Genomic DNA, 13,839 nt, shown 5'->3' on the forward strand with positions numbered 1-13,839 from the left:
ACCTTTTCAATTAGCATAACTCTTTTTTTGGCAAAAAAATGTGCATTCATTATGCAAGTAAATGCGGTATTTACCACAATCCAGTCTGCACACACAAGGAAAAAGAAAAGGGTATAACACCGGTGCCTCTGCTCCCTCATCGTTATTGCTAGAGTGCACAACCTGGTTCACAGTATGCGTGTCCTGCAGCTGTGCAGACAGCTGCCTAGGTCACATAATAACAGAGGGGTGTCAACAGTCAACTCAAGTCCATGACTTTTGCCGGTCTCACCTGCAGTGTCGTCACTGACTGTTCCTTGGCCTTGTTCCTGTGCTTAATTTCCCTTTCTGCTGTAATAAGCATATCCACTATTGCTGTGTAGCTGCCCCGTGCAGCAATGTACAGTGCCGTGCGTCCGCCCTGGCCAGGGAAAGAGCAAAGCCTGTGAGTTTCTTTTTTCTTCCGTTTGCACACTTCAAACTCACTGATCATCTGTGCATGCACACACACATAAAATGCAGTGAGATGATACAATGACCTGGGCCTATAGGACATACTCCTCAGAAAACGATAAAATATAAAATGAAGAGAGACAAATGCAGGAATTTTTGGAAAAAGAACCTCTTTCCACGGGGTGTTTTTTTGGCTGCGAGGAAAAGCTAAACTAAAAGACAGCAATCCTGACTACTGAGTTGACCAAAGACTGCTGGAGGATTATGCACCACTGCACTAAGCATGCCTAGAGGCATTATGACTGTTACAAGAGAGCTGAAATTTCATCAAATTTTTCACTTCACGTTTTCCAACATGACAGGATCACCATGATGGTTTTTCATTTTCCGAGTTAAGCAGTGAACCTTCTCTACCAGTGCAAATGATCAATGTACATAATCTCAACGACTGTTTTTGTTATTAACAGATAAATTGCATGGCTCAAGGCATGCTGCTCAATATAAAAAGCCTTTTCTGTGTTTTGCAAAACACTCTGCATGTTATCTTAGCAACCTTAGCCTCCTGCCTAACTGCTATTCCAATGCTGAGTTTTTGCATGCCAGTGCTTGCACACTCACCTTTTCAGGAAGGAAAAGATCTGCTCCGTGGCTCACCAACACCTGAACCACTTCGGTGAAACCAAGCTCTGCTGCTATGTGCAGTGGTGTTTGTAGGCGCTGCCAAACAAAACATGACATAGTGAGAACTTGCAAAAAGTGACCTGTAAGTAATAATCACTGACAACATTTCCTGGCCTGCCACTTCCGCAATCATGCGCCAAACGACCACAAAAACTTCCCCTATTGTTAAATGAGCTGGATTTTTCCACCTTCTGCATTAAGCCCATTAAGCCCAAAGCACAAGTTTTAGCATTCTCTGTTCTCTTCGGTGACCACTGTCATTTATCCATTATCACACACTAATTACCTTTCTTTACACAAATGCTGAAGGTGTGGTGCACTTGAAAACCATCACAATGATGCAATATGATTTTCAAAACAGCGCCAGAACTAGTGCGTTTGCAAACTTCAATATCTGCAATTTTGAAGAAAACAAGAGGGCCTTCCTTTTAATTTCTATAACAGTTGGACTTTTTTATGAGCCCGCATGTCTAAATATGAGCTTTTATATAAGGAAATGATTGCTATAAATACCGGTTATGGACTGTAAGGAACAAGACTTGCAACTACACACCATTATCTAGTTTCATTATTGCTGCCTTAACAACCACTTAGAAAGGTAGCTACAAAGTTACATAGTACCGCACTATTTGCCAAGCATGTAATTTTTCTGGCTCAAGATTGAAAACTGTGAAAAAAAAAAAAAAAATTCAACCAATTCTCCAGAAAACATAGCCTATTAAAAAAATGGAGTAACTGTACAATTAATTTATCAAGGAAGAATTATCTCGGAAAATCCACAGAACAGGTGGACAATGGCATTGAACATCGTAGTTTTTTTAAAAGAAAATGCATTTTTTTTTTCAGCACTCTACTCAGACTTAGCTAGCTCAGACATGGCTAAGACGGAGCTCAAGAAAACTCGGCTCTTTTCAGTGACAAACGCTACAAGATATACCTTTCCTTCAAAATTAGAACATTTTCCGGACATACCTAGCCGATCTTAAGCGAAGACATGCTGTATTACACTCATGCTGTGTAATATCAGCACTTGTGCTAGCAGTCTGCACTTCATTTCCTACAGCAATGCATGGGGCACTCACATTGTTAGTTGCATTCACCAGAGCTCCTTTCTTCACCAGCAAGTCAGCCATGTTGGCATGGCAGCCAAGGACAGCCAGATGCAGAGGCATGTTTCCATGCTGGTGTGGAAGACAAAAGGGATGGGGGCTTAGAGATGCAATGGTTTTGACTAATTATTAACAGAATGAGATAATTTAACGCAAAGAAGAAGGAGAAATATGGCCCTGGTGTGAACCTGTACTAAGACAGAAACTTTCCCTATTTCTACCATCACAGGCATTTCTTCTACCTAACTGTAGCCAAATCTCAATGGTGTTCACTAGAGCCGCATTTACCCATAGCAGCAGATGTGGTACACCCTATTAGACTGGAACAAGTCTAGCAGTAGAAGGAGGTAGCTTTGTTAAAATCCTTTGAAACTACCTATGGCATCAAGATTTACAGAGTGAAGACACTCACATTGCTATGAGCAGGGAAGACGAAGGGCTAATTGGGCCTTGTAGCAGCACACACATGCACATAATACACATACACATATACAACAACAGCCAAGTCTTTCAAACAGAGAACCAAGCACACTAAATCTGCTACACAGGTGTGTTCTGGCCAGCTTCAGGCTAAAGGCAAATGATGACAACAGTGAGCTAAACGATGAAAACAAAGTTGTAAAGGCAACTTTCACCATCTACAGAGAATACTGAGGGAAAAAATCAGGAGTAGCACACAGTTTCACCTTGTCTTTGACAGTGAGTGAAGCCTTGAACTGCAGCAGTGTTTCTACCACATCAAGGTGGCCCAGCGAGGCTGCAATGTGGAGTGCTGTTCGAGCTTTCTGCAAGTGAGGAGAAAGAAAAGATGAGAAGATAGACGCACTTCACCGAAGTGAGAAAACAGAATCACAACAGAGAGACAAGCTTGGATAAACAAATAAAGTGAAAAACAGAGGACACACAGCATGTAAAACATTTTGTTCCATTTTAAAAACTTGAAAATGAAAGGCACTGCAATTGCTGCTGAAGTATGAAATCTGCACTAGAGGGAAGGTAACAATACTCAGCTGCTTAGAACTAGAGCTTGGGAGTCTGTTCTTCCAAAAAAACATGAAGCAACGTAAGAGTTTTTTTTTTTGCACGACCTATATATACTTACAGCGTCAGTGACAGAAGCATCACAGCCATGTTCCAGAAGGATCTGCACAGCTCCCTGGTGCCCATTCTGTGCTGCTAAATGCAAAGGCGTGCTTCTCTCCTGAAAAGAGAGAGACATATGGCAATTTGTCAAATGCAACAGGTTTGCAAAGTACACGCTTCTGGCATTTTTTTTTAATGCGTTCGGATTAGAAACCCTTATGTTGGAAAAATCTGTCCATCCCTCTGTCCATTTGCAAAAGCCTCGCTTGGCAGGTAGCAAAGTGAAGAGATGGGAAGTCCTCCTTTCCCCTTTCAGAGGAGAGCGAAGACGAAGAGAGGGTGAGGGGGCGAAGAATGGTAGGCAAGAAAGTGGATATGGAAAACTCTCCACCTCCACTTTCACAGGAGTGAAGGGAGGGTGAACATGGGAGACAGAAGGAGGTGACTGGTGATGGGTGAGGGAGTGTGGAGAGTGGGAATGTCACACACACACTGTGATACCTGGATTGGACCGGGGAGTGAAGCAGGGGTACAGCATGCCACACGGTGACAGACGGACTGGATCGCACCACCCGCTCACACGATTTGAACCCGTCAGCGGCAGCAGCTGCTCCGTCTGGGGGATGACTAAAGCTAACACATACTCTTTCATATCAATTGCACTGATTGCATTTCTTTTTATTCCTTGAACATCTCAAATGCTTTTATGTTACCAGAGTACAGAAAGAAGTTATCTCGATGGATGCTTTAGGTAACTGCTTGGTCATCATGGGTTTCACTGAAAAAAATTCTGCGTTAACAACAGAGCAAGGAGGAGTGTTTTTGTTTTTTTTTTAATTAGAATAATTATTTTTGTGATATGGTAATGCACCATTTTCTGTGCCAAATGGACCATGTGCTGAATTGGAACATTTTTTGCCAGTACTACCTTATACAACAATTTCGTTCTAATACCTCTCATGGTAGGTCAAGGTATTGCTCTGACTTTCGTGCTCAATTTTGTTTCAAATGTTTCAACACAACTGGCAATCCTGACACATAAAATTATGCTTCAAACTGAAAACTTAATACTTTTTCTTGAGGCAATTCAAAAGCAATGTCCATACAAACTAGTCCTGGAAGCTGCCCGAGAATGTTTTTTTGTGAAATTGAAAAGAATACTTGTTCGATGCCCCTCCTCTCCTGCCCCCTTCCCCTCATGCTTGGCTGCATGGACACAAACATGCCTTTCCTGGGAACCTTCGCTCTTTTTATTTGGAAAGTTAGTGTGAAGTGCAAGGCACGGGAATGTGCATGGGATGGTGACGTGATTAGGCCTCCATGGGGTCACAACTTGTGTGGGGTGGCCCCCTGCTCCCCACTCCCCAGTCGCACTCAGCTGCACGTACACCTTTTCGCGATGACAAGAAACGCACTTTACCCCATCATCATCATCATCATCAGCCTGACTACACCCACTGCAGGGCAAAGGCCTCTCCCATGTCTCCCAGAACCTTCCCATTAACAGCTAGCCCAGTAAAAAGGAGTCAGCCTCACATAGTTAGGATCATCCATGTCCATCTTGTTACTCTGCAACAGTCGTTTCATCACGAGATGGTGGCCTCGTTGTGCAGCATGATGCAATGCTGTGCAGCCAGACTAAAAAAAAAAGAAAGAAAACATGGTGCCTCTTAAATGTCTCACAGGCAGTATGCAGCCAAGATGCGGAAGCGCCTTCTATTGATTACTGTGTTAAAGAATAAGCCATTGCATTCTTTTCTCTTCTTCCTTGGCAAAATAAACCAATATAGTTAACTATCGATAACTGATAAGTTGATAATAATAACCTGATAATGATAGCTTGAAGAGGGCTGAAAAATCTGTTTAAACTATTAAGAAGAGCCCTTTTATTGCACTTGACGTTGACAGGACAAGAGCATCAATTCGAATATGCCAGAAGTTCGAATTAGGCGAGCTCAAATTAATAAGATTCCTCACCATAGATATATATCAGGTGTTTCAATCAGCACTTTCAAAAATTCAGGGTAGTTGAAATAGAAAGAAAATCTTTTGCAAGAATGCACTGTTAGCTGCGGCGAACATCATTTATTAAGAAACTGTACCAATTAGTTGCGTAATTAACTAAGATCTGCTCCATTTTAAAATTAACACAGTCTGGTGGTTAGTGCCAATGTTGAGTTCGTAGCCGCAGGCAAGACAATGCCATATTGGCTTTTAACACAAAGAAAAAATTGTGCTTTAAAGCCATGCAGCGCAACAAAATCTGGTGCTTTTTTTTCCACAAAAAACCGAAACTGAGAGCATTGGCACACAGGAAGATCAGCACAAACGCAACGTTCACTGGCAAGGTATTGCGGTGCCTACGCTGCAAAAATTCAAACTACCTACACTACTGCAGTACAATGTGCCATTTCTCTTGCGTCGTCACTTTAAAAAATGACCCCGTACTATAGCTGGCAATGACTATCCTTTTCCCAGCACCAAACGACAATATATATTTATATAGTATATATCAGGTGCGACGAGCCTTTAATTAGGCAGCATGCGGCAGTCATTCATTAGCCAAAAAAGCTCCTCTTGGCCATGAAACTGACTTAAAACACTAGTATGCATGACTTCAAGGAATGAAAGAGAACAACCTGGTCTTCTGAAAAATTTAAGCGATGATGTATGAAATATACGAATTAAAAAATAGCTTCTTGACATTGGTTACTAAAACATACTTGTCATGCTCACACCATATGCATTGAGCAAAGACAAATACAGATCCTAAACAGCACACAAACAATACACAAATGCCCCGCACCTAAATGCCTCGATTTCTTCAGATGTGTCAGGACTCGGGACACATCATAATTTGCAGATACAGTGTTCAAATTTAATATGAATTGAGAACTATTTGCACTGTGTCTAAAGGTATAAGATACTTCCTTGTATATGGCCATCAATTAACTGAGAAACAAAACTGCATGGAAAAAAAAATCTCCTCTTTTCAGATCTATGCTTAATTTTTGGGAAGCCTAAAACAAGCCCTGCTTCAAGAGAAAGAGCTGCAAAGACAATGGTACAAGAATGACAAAAAGGATGATTCAGCAGCAGCACAAAGCATATGTCACTTTTGTAAAATTAACTTTTTAACTTTCAACAAAATAAACTGCAAGGATGAAAATGAAGACAAAACAAAAGGGTTACCTTCATGCAAACCAAGCGGTATGGCTATATGTCTGGATCTACAACAAAAGGCAAGAAACAAAATGAGAACAAAACTCAGACAAGGTGGTGAAAGCAAGTGGCAAGCACACCAGTGTACAAATTATAACTGCAGTGCACAGACCAGCAAAATTTGGCCAAATGTGCAGTGAAACTGTTTAAAAGAACTAGAAGCATGCTCAAGACTGCACAAATGATTGTTTCAAACAAAATAGTGTCACTGCAATTGTTTCCACTGGAAGGTACAGCTAAGTTCCTACCTTGTCCTTGATGTTGGGGTCAGCTTTGTACTGTAGCAGTTTCTCCACAATCTCCATGCAGTTGTTAATAGCAGCGATGTGCAGTGCTGTTTGGCCATTCTGTTGAAGACAAAGTCAGAACAATCACCAGCACACTATGAAAGTTGTCCCTATAAAAAGTACCCTTTTTAACTTTTCCTAAGGATGCACTTGCGCTTTACGCAGGCGCAGAACATAACCGCAAACTTGTCGGTCTAATGTCAATGAGACATATTCACACATGCAAAAACTGGCCAGAAAGTTAGCTTAACCTTTATCTCAGAATTCATAAAACCATAGCGCAATAACTATAAACCAAATCATGGTGATGTCCCATGCGAACAAACATATTTGACAGAGGCAAAAGACAGGATCATGAACAAAAGAAACTGAACAGAAATAATGTAGGTGACTTGAAAATGAATATTCTCGAGGAAGACAAGTTATCCAGGTTATGACTATGAATGCACAAAACAGATTCTGTCTAGCAGCACAAACGCAATGAGCTAATAAGAACGAAGTCTGCCTCAACCTTGCCTCAACCTTGTGTATACTCGATATGTCCCTTGTGAAAGGCATTGCCCAACTCAAATCTTTCACTGGAACTCCCGTAAGCGCAATATATATTCCAATAAACAAATGTTTCTGGGCCCCCATAAATACTACAGGCGGTAACCATTCCACTGCTTACACAGCCAAAATGAGAAATGAAAGTAGAAGATAATTTTCACACCTACACTGCGATTGCTTGCATTAATGTCATGCATGTGTGACATGTATGTGATGCAAAAATCATATAATAATGTCACCCAGATGAAATGAGGCTGTGGAACACTTTTTCTCTTCAGCAAGTGCCGCAGTGAAACTTCTCATGTCAAGCGCTCACGCCGGATGCATGCATCAATCAAAACTTTGTGTGTGTACGCGTTCAGACTACCGCAATAAATTTTTGCAGATTCCTCCCATCAGTGATGATGCACACTCACAAAACATAACGTTGCACAGGCAAGGAGAGACTGACCTTGTCGATGGCATTGACTTTGATGGTCTCCGTAGAGTCAAGCATGAAAGCGAGGACTTCATGGTGATTATTCTGAGCCGCGCAGTGCAGAGTAGTTTGCCCTTGCTGCACATGAAAGCAAAAAAAGAAGGATCACAATGGATGACAAACTGAGCTGAGCATGGAACTCTTCAAAGGACGGAACAAAATGCACCTCTGTAACCTAAATATAAAAATTTAAATGAAGGTCATAATAGAATGAAATGCTAAAGGGTCATCCATTAAATTGTTTGTGGTAGAGAGCTTTAAGCCCAAAGTTGGCCCACTATGTCGAGAAAACAGCAAAAAATTAAAATAAAAGTGACAGTTTTGCAAAGGATACTGTTGATAAAAATAGTGTTAATCTTATCACTGTTTTATGAGGTTTCAAGACAAACGGTATGTAGAATGTAGTAATTCTTTATTGCAAGAATTCAATGACGTGTTAGAAAGCGGATTTAGAAAGGCCTACACTGGTGGCTATTTCAGTATCTCACCAGCACCATTTGAACCATTTCTCACACTAATAATAAGTCACCTCAAGTAAATTTTCTAATTAAGAAAACAAAGCAAGCAGACTACTAGTATGACAACCTGAAAACTCGTTTAAAATTATATCTGCAAGATGGCAGAAAGTGCAAGAAATTTAATGAATCTCGTCATCAGAAATATTAAGAAGCCACCTTCCTAAGAAGCTATCTCAAAAGAATGGCACCACCTCTTTCACAATGGAAGCAACAAGCTGAGGAGGCATCAGCACAATCATCCACCCTTATTACGTTACACCTAGTTTCCTGAATTTTCTATAGAATCTAATCAATTAAGTCGTTACTCCTTAACACAGATGGAATGAACTACGACAAGTGCCAGGACACATACACGGTTAACTGCACGGCAGCTGGCTCCACTTTCCACCAGAAGCTGAACGGCTCCCCGATGTCCAAACCATGCCGCCATCAGCAGTGGTCGCATTCCGTACTGAAATGCATCATAAATTTTCGAAAAGTTTACAACATGAAAACAAGGTGCTAACTATGCAGTGTTCAAAACAATCACAAACATGAAGAGTCTCCACCTCTGTCATGGCAAGTTTGACAAGCTGCCTTGCATATACCTATATACTTTTGTTTCCGCCACACTGTACCAAGGCTTTAGGAGAGTGGTGTCAAAGCAAACATTCTGCGATCAAGAAGTTTGCGTTGACACCACTTTTTTGGGCATGGATCCCAGAGGCTACGCTACACTGTCATTCATTTCAAAACTGTGGCAAACCTTCTTTTTCGGTAAGGACATGACGTGCTTGAATCAACTGGTGAGAAGATTTGTAAATTCAACTTTCTCGGTGACAAATACATCTTTTTCTGCTGGAAAAATATCTAAACATACCGAAAGCCAAAGAATCAATTCTTACTGAGGACACGAAGTTGCCCTTAATGTCTTTTTAAATGCATTTTTGGACAAAACCAACCAACAATTTAGGTTTCCACCTAAATAAACCAGGACGACAGGACAAGAAGTTTCTTAAGGTTGTCAGTAAAGAGGTGTACAATCTATGGCATCCAAGAAAGGCACATGATGCAAGTGCTACGAAGCCAACATTACTGATACTAACCCATGGTACAAATACATCAGTGGGCCTATCTTTGTTAAACGCATTACTAAAATTAGATGGTGCCCCTAATTTCAGCAGACAAATTAGACGTCCTGATCATTCTCACTTCTCATGCAGCTCCCAGTAATGATACGAAACAGGTGCCCTTAATGTAATCCCTGCATAATAAATTTTCTCTCTCCAAGGCAATGCGTGATGGCCAGCTCAGACTCCTGACTTATCACATCCCAATTTTCTGGCAGACATTGCTAAAGCATTATGGGCATTTTTCTCGCAGAAGCACAGGTTTGATTCATGTAGCTTCATTACAAACTCCAAGCCAGACAAGGACGTCAGCGCAATCAGTGGACATGATGACAGACCCTGTCAGCACACCTCCAAACAATTCCAAGATTTACGTGTGATTGATAATCAACAATTATATTCTATACATACGATTCCGGTGGTCATGCATTCAGTGATTGGGTCATGCTGCATAGTTGGACATGGCCAGACCAGAGCGATCCATAGTCAAAAGCAACTCAAGAATGAAGCGGCAGGTGCCCTTCAAAGGAGGAACTCTAATCAATAGCGTTGACCAACCGTCATGACGTCACATGTGCACAGTGATTAACCATGATGTCATGACAGTAGGTTGAAGCTACTGGCTGAAGAGTCTCTCTCGAGGGGCATTTTCTGCTTTGTTCTCGAGCTGTATCCAACTATAGCAAGCACTGCCAGTAAAAAAATATGCGCAATGTCACAGATAATGTGCTCACCTTGTCAGTCACTTCCACATCACATTTTGCCTGGATGAGAGCTGCCATGGCTTCAAGGTGACCATGAGCGGCAGCCCAGTGCAAAGGTACCCGCTCCATCTGAGATGACGGCAAATGCATGCGAACAGCTGTTTCACCCAAAGTACCCAGATATTCTCCAAAAGTTCTGACAGCTAATGACTAATGGGAAACATAGAGCAAGCTTACATGTGTTCGTGCGTTGACATCCACTTTAGATTCAATAAGATGCTTGAGCGTAGCAACGTCATTCTTGATGGCAGCCTCATGAAGTAACAGCTCATTTTTTATGCCTGCAAGCAACAGCAAAGCATTTTCAAAAAAATAAATTTCCCATCATTTTGAATTCACGCCAAGAACATTGAGGATATTTATTTTTGGTTGCAAGCTGGTCAATAGTAGAGCTAACAAAGCAACTCTTCTACCAGAGGGCCAGCAAGTTTAATGACGAGAATACAGAAAAAAACACTAGAGAGATGATAATAAAATAATAGAGTGAAACAAGAAAGACAACAACAACGGGAAAGAAAAGCAACCGTACTGCGTACAGACTGATCAAACATTTTTGACGGGTGCTAACACGTGAAATAATGTCAGATCGGGGCAAAAGCAAAGGAGAAGATGCGATATTTAACAGCAAGTAAATCTTTTCCACCCCAGAATGCAAGCACCTATATTCCCGCACTTAAACGAACACTAACTTAACGAGAACAAGTAGTTTTCTGCGCAGGCCAGCCCTTCATTTCTACAGCGCACATATGCGAGTCGTGAAAAAGACCTCGCTATGATGTACTATGTGTGAACCCATGTGTGCGTCTTTTCCTGTTGTCCGTGTCTTTTTTGCGCTGTTTTAAAATGGTGTACTACAGCATCAACAAGTTGACCGACCCAATCACTGAAATCGGAACCGAAGTGGTATAAGGCTTCAAAAACCGTTGAAAGAAATTTGCTGAAGACGTGTTCCCACAAAACCGTTTCGTTTTCTTCTTGGGGTAGAGCGAACCGAAACTGCACGCTGGTACGAAAATTAAATGTGCGATCCGGATTATCGTTCAACCGTGTGCACTGCGCTGCGGGCTTAATCAGGAGTGCTGACGAGTAAACGCACGCGCTGCGAGAGCAAAGGCGAATGGGCGCACCTCTCGAAGTATGACTGAAGTTCAGTGGCACTAGATCGGTTTCGGGCACCCTGCTGGAAGCAACGGAGGTTCGTTTTGAGAGGCGGCCGGAAACATCGGACGCAGAGGCGTCCATGCTGGGAGCAGCACCCTCGACGCAAGGCTGCAAGGCGTGGCAAAAAGGCTGGTCGGCTGAGCTAAATGCACTGAACACACAATCCGTTCATATCCTCTTGCTGCACTGTAAAGGGCACCGAGTCTATGACACCGCGTAGAGCCGCAGCGACAACATTCTCTACATTCGCCAACTGTAGCGTAGTTCCCAAGACCTCCGCTGTCAGGCTAGGCTCCACACCGTCTAGTGGTAAACGGCGCTGCACGTCACCCAAAAGGTCAATGCTCGGCGAGACCGGCAGCGTCTTGCTACGGCTTTCTTGACTCCGTGAAGACTCGCAGTAAGAGCGGTAGGCGCGCTGGCCGAAGCGCCAATGAATGCTCACCGCCGGCATGGAGTTTTTTTTACCTCCATGACCGCCGGCGTGAGTCGCGTCTTTTGACCTCTTGCTGTTAACTCGTCACAGGTTACTTTTGTAATTGCACAGAACTCCGTAAGTAATGCTAAGAAATCTCTCCTGCCCATTAATAAATTTAAAATAAAGACTATGTGTTCTATGAACCTTAAAATGTAAACACATTGTGTATTACTTCTTGTTTGAAAAAAAGCTGAAAAATCTTTTACAGAATTATGGGCAAAGCCAGTGCTCGCACGCGTATCTCGTAGGATATATGAAACAAAACTGTGCAAGACGTGCCTCCTGAAATTTTGAACCCTCTGTTTTCTGGTTCGGGCGATATGGCTATAACATGGTATTGGAGGGCAGAGCTATTGCTACCATTGGGGCAGTATGGTATACCGCGCCAGCCGTTTTAGCGACGTCTAGAAAGTACAGTCTTTGTCAAAAGTAACCAGGCTCCACAGCCCTTACAGCTTCCCTGAAACTGAAATGGTCGTTAAAGGTAATGATCGACTGGGGGTCTTCTTACCTTCCAACACGTTGTGATCTTTAGGAAAGCCACAAGGGCTCCACTATTCAAGCTAGAAGCAAATCATGCAGCCTGGTTTCTTTTGACAAAGACAGTACGCTCCGTTAAACTGCGCGTGCGCGAAACAATAAAAAAAAAATGCTTTTCTTAAAGGACGCCAGGTGGTCGAAATTGTATCGCAGGCCTCCACCGCGGCACCTCTTTCTTCCTCTATTCTCTCACTCCATCCTTCATCCCTTCCCTTACGGCGCTGTTCGGGTGTCCACCGGCCGAGATATGCAGAAAGGTCTCCCATGCAGTATTGGTTATCCTCGCTATTCTTCCTGGACCCTTCTCACATTCCCAAATAATGCCTAACACGAATAACGGAGGAGGTAGCGTACTGAAAAATTGCCGACGATTACGTTACTTCCTAATGCGAAACTTGGGCACAGCTCATCAGCTGTTTCAGCTTTTCGATAGATTGAGGCAAGAGAAAGTTTATTTTTCACACATTTTCCTTCTTCAAAAAAAACACACCACTGTTAAGCAGTTCTTGATTGTCATGAATGAAGCTTTGTGGTCGGAGAAATAGATGGATTTATGCTCGATTTGCTGCTCCAATGCCTGGTCATCAAAGAAGAGGTCTATGCAAGTATTTCGAGAGGTTGTCATAGCCGTGGGAGGCGTTATGAGCGAGAGGAACGGGATGTTCTCCCGCATAAGTGCGAAAAAATTCCTGTTTGTCTTTATACCTACATTAAAGTCCCCACCCAACCTGCCACCCTGGCAGGTGGCAGTTAATAGTGAGTGAGTGAGTGAAAAACATTTATTGTCCAACAGAATGAGACTACCTCACCCAGACCTCCCCTATCCCATACCCTCAGTTGAGGGAGGAGGATCAGGAGAGATCCGGCCGCATGGGGTAGTCGCGTCAGATGCTGGCCGGGATCTCTTGTATCCCGGCGGCCTCTTCAGCCAGTCGGACGGCGGTGAGCTGGAGCAGGGTCCGAGCTCCGGAGCAAGGTCTCCCAGGCGTCTCTACTATTAATGTTCTTCGCCCTGCCTGGGGATTGGCTACACTCCCATATTATGTGGTCGAGGGACCCTCTCGCTCCGCACTTCTTGCATTTATCGTCTTCTATTTCAGGAATTAAATGTTTGCATAGAATTGGGTGTGGGTAGACATCTGTTTGTAGACGCCTCCACGCCACCGCCTGTTGATTGTTGAGTGTTATGCTAGGCGGGGGAAAGTGCCTGCGATGTTGTCTATAATATTCTGTAACTTCCTGACAGGAAATTAGTCGCCCTTCTCTCCCGTGATCTACGAGCGGTGGACCGTCGTGTGCAGCTCGGTGGTAGAGATCTCGAGCCACCTCGTGGGCCGCCTCGTTGCCACGGACAGATTCGTGCGCCGGGGTCCAGATTATATTGATTGTTCTATTCAATGTAGCTTGTCTTAAAATTTTGGCAGCGAG

General features: G+C 42.9%; 1 protein-coding gene across 2 annotated transcripts in view; it reads right to left on the minus strand.

Moving 5' to 3' along the window:
* LOC149343141 (uncharacterized) overlaps positions 1-13,839 on the minus strand; it is a 102,418-nt gene that overhangs the window by 6,898 nt on the left and 81,681 nt on the right. The window contains exons 1-12 of one of the 2 annotated variants that reach the window (XM_089545670.1): positions 11,360-11,733; positions 10,410-10,513; positions 10,203-10,301; positions 8,712-8,810; positions 7,815-7,919; positions 6,776-6,874; positions 4,842-4,943; positions 3,325-3,423; positions 2,909-3,007; positions 2,196-2,294; positions 1,051-1,149; positions 272-400 (exon numbers count right to left, since the gene is read on the minus strand). In XM_089545670.1, the coding sequence (XP_089401796.1) occupies positions 272-400; positions 1,051-1,149; positions 2,196-2,294; positions 2,909-3,007; positions 3,325-3,423; positions 4,842-4,943; positions 6,776-6,874; positions 7,815-7,919; positions 8,712-8,810; positions 10,203-10,301; positions 10,410-10,513; positions 11,360-11,474 (1,248 nt within the window). In that variant the 5' untranslated portion in view covers positions 11,475-11,733. Of the gene's footprint in view, positions 1-271; positions 401-1,050; positions 1,150-2,195; positions 2,295-2,908; positions 3,008-3,324; positions 3,424-4,841; positions 4,944-6,775; positions 6,875-7,814; positions 7,920-8,711; positions 8,811-10,202; positions 10,302-10,409; positions 10,514-11,359; positions 11,734-13,839 lie in introns of those variants that run through there. The other variant, XM_089545671.1, reaches the window with a different exon arrangement.

The sequence above is a fragment of the Amblyomma mixtum genome, chromosome 5 (assembly GCF_055824585.1).
Source record: "Amblyomma mixtum isolate Tamu chromosome 5, ASM5582458v1, whole genome shotgun sequence".
NCBI lineage: Eukaryota > Metazoa > Arthropoda > Arachnida > Ixodida > Ixodidae > Amblyomma > Amblyomma mixtum.